General features: G+C 35.4%; 1 protein-coding gene across 1 annotated transcript in view; it reads right to left on the bottom strand.

The window, feature by feature from the left end:
• Positions 1–364, bottom strand: part of LOC110021249 (ENHANCER OF AG-4 protein 2-like) — a 1,009-nt gene extending 645 nt beyond the window's left edge. The window contains exon 1 of the mRNA XM_020719668.1: positions 158–364. Coding sequence (XP_020575327.1) covers positions 158–364 — 207 coding nt within the window. The remainder of the gene's footprint in view (positions 1–157) is intronic.
• Between the last annotated feature and the right edge of the window lie 1,500 nt (positions 365–1,864).

The raw sequence follows: 1,864 nt of genomic DNA on the forward strand, positions 1-1,864 counted from the left end.
TCCTGCTTCTGATAATCTATGCGATTCAAGTGACGGGCTGTTTGTAGGGAATGAATCTCCTTAATAAAATTAATTATAAAAAAAACATATAGCATGAAAAATAAACATAAAACAATATTAAAAATAACTTATGAGTCCCCCTCTGCAGTAATTATACCATCGGAGGAGGGGGGGGAGTCGATAGATCAGGCTCAAGAGTTGTGCTAATAGCAGGTGGGGGAGTAGGTGTTGAAGCAACAAGCTTCACAGGAGATGGGGCAGCATCGAGTACGGGAGCAGGTGCCACAGGAGGGGTGATAAAAATGGGTGTGAGAGGAGGTGATGCAAGAGATGTAGCAACAACTAGTGGGGGAGGAGGTGCCATAGAAGGTGTAGTAGCATCAGGTTGGTCCGGAGGTATCTAATGAGGCGAAGCTGTAGTGGAACTAGCGGCACGAGTAGAAAAACTCCTCTTCCTCCTACGGTATGTGGTCTCATCACCGGAACATGGAGTCTATGAGGTGGCTGATCATTTGCATCTCATGTGGCCATCTACAAATAAAGAGATGACATTTAAAAGATTAGTACTAGTAGTAAAAATAATCATATATAGAAAATAAACGGTGCAGTAAAATGTGAAACACAAGTAACAACTATGTCTAAAAATAGGAAAAGCGAGAGTAAAGTGCTATGCCTCAATACAATAGAAGTAAAAGACTAAAGTAGCAGTATTAACAACTAATCTGAAATTTTCATACATATGTTATTAAGTATCATCAGAAGAACTCGCCGTTGAAGATGAACCTAAATTTTTTTCTTCATTCTCATCATCATCCTCATTCATACCATGAACAACCTCTTCAAAAATTTGTGGTATTGTCGGTCTGCCAAGTTAGAAATTGTCAGCCGCCGGAATGGATATCCTGACGCCCGATTTTAAAATATGTTTAATTTAATATATATATATATATATAATTTAGAAAAGAGTAATATTTTAATTTTTTGAAAATACAAGACCGAACTGATTTCATAACTGCAATAGTTTAAATAAATGAGCAAAACACCACAAGCAATATATCTACCTCGAAGGATAAATACACTACTTACTGGTGGTGCTTGATTAATTAAAAAAAAAGATTTTATGACATTTTTTTGGTTTGCGAACCATTTATCTAAGCCGACAAGTTCTCCTTATCTAATATGGGAGATTGGATAGGATTTATATTACTTGGGTTCTTAAAGCTCCCTATAGAGGCAAACCCCTATAGTCAATAACATCTTAAATGACCGAAGTCACTTAAGAAAACTCTCAATTTTGATCAGAAAATATTGTCTCCAAGAATTCAAAAGGATTGGACTTTTTAAAGATCAGACAAAGAGGTGTGAAATAGGAAGGACTCAAATTTGGAACATTTATTTTGGAATCCAAAGGAAGAAGAAGTAGGAGATGTCACAGATCCTGAAGAGAACCTCAGTGACTCCTCAAGCTATCCTAAAGTTTAGCTTCAGTCTCAATGAGATATTATTAAGTTTTTCATCCTGCTGATTTTATTAGTTAGTGTTTACATTTGTGTGAGATGATCACACAACTAGCCTGGAAAATGTGAGGATTTATGTCGTGACGAATGACAACCTCAGAATCCTAAAACGAGTTAAGGCTTATATTGCACAACATGATTATGCAAAGTTCTAAAGATAAGGTGATGATTTATGTCGCACTAAACGAATGATACACCTAAAAAATGACTACTTTTTCATATGTATTTTATGCTCATTTTTAATGATTTTTAATGATATTACACTTTAAAGGAAGGTATTTTGTATATTTTTGATTTCAGGGATAATAAATGGAGTTTTGGAGAAAAAGAAGCAAAAACGGTACAAA

Source organism: Phalaenopsis equestris, unplaced genomic scaffold (genome assembly GCF_001263595.1).
Source record: "Phalaenopsis equestris unplaced genomic scaffold, ASM126359v1 Scaffold000125, whole genome shotgun sequence".
Lineage (NCBI taxonomy): Eukaryota > Viridiplantae > Streptophyta > Magnoliopsida > Asparagales > Orchidaceae > Phalaenopsis > Phalaenopsis equestris.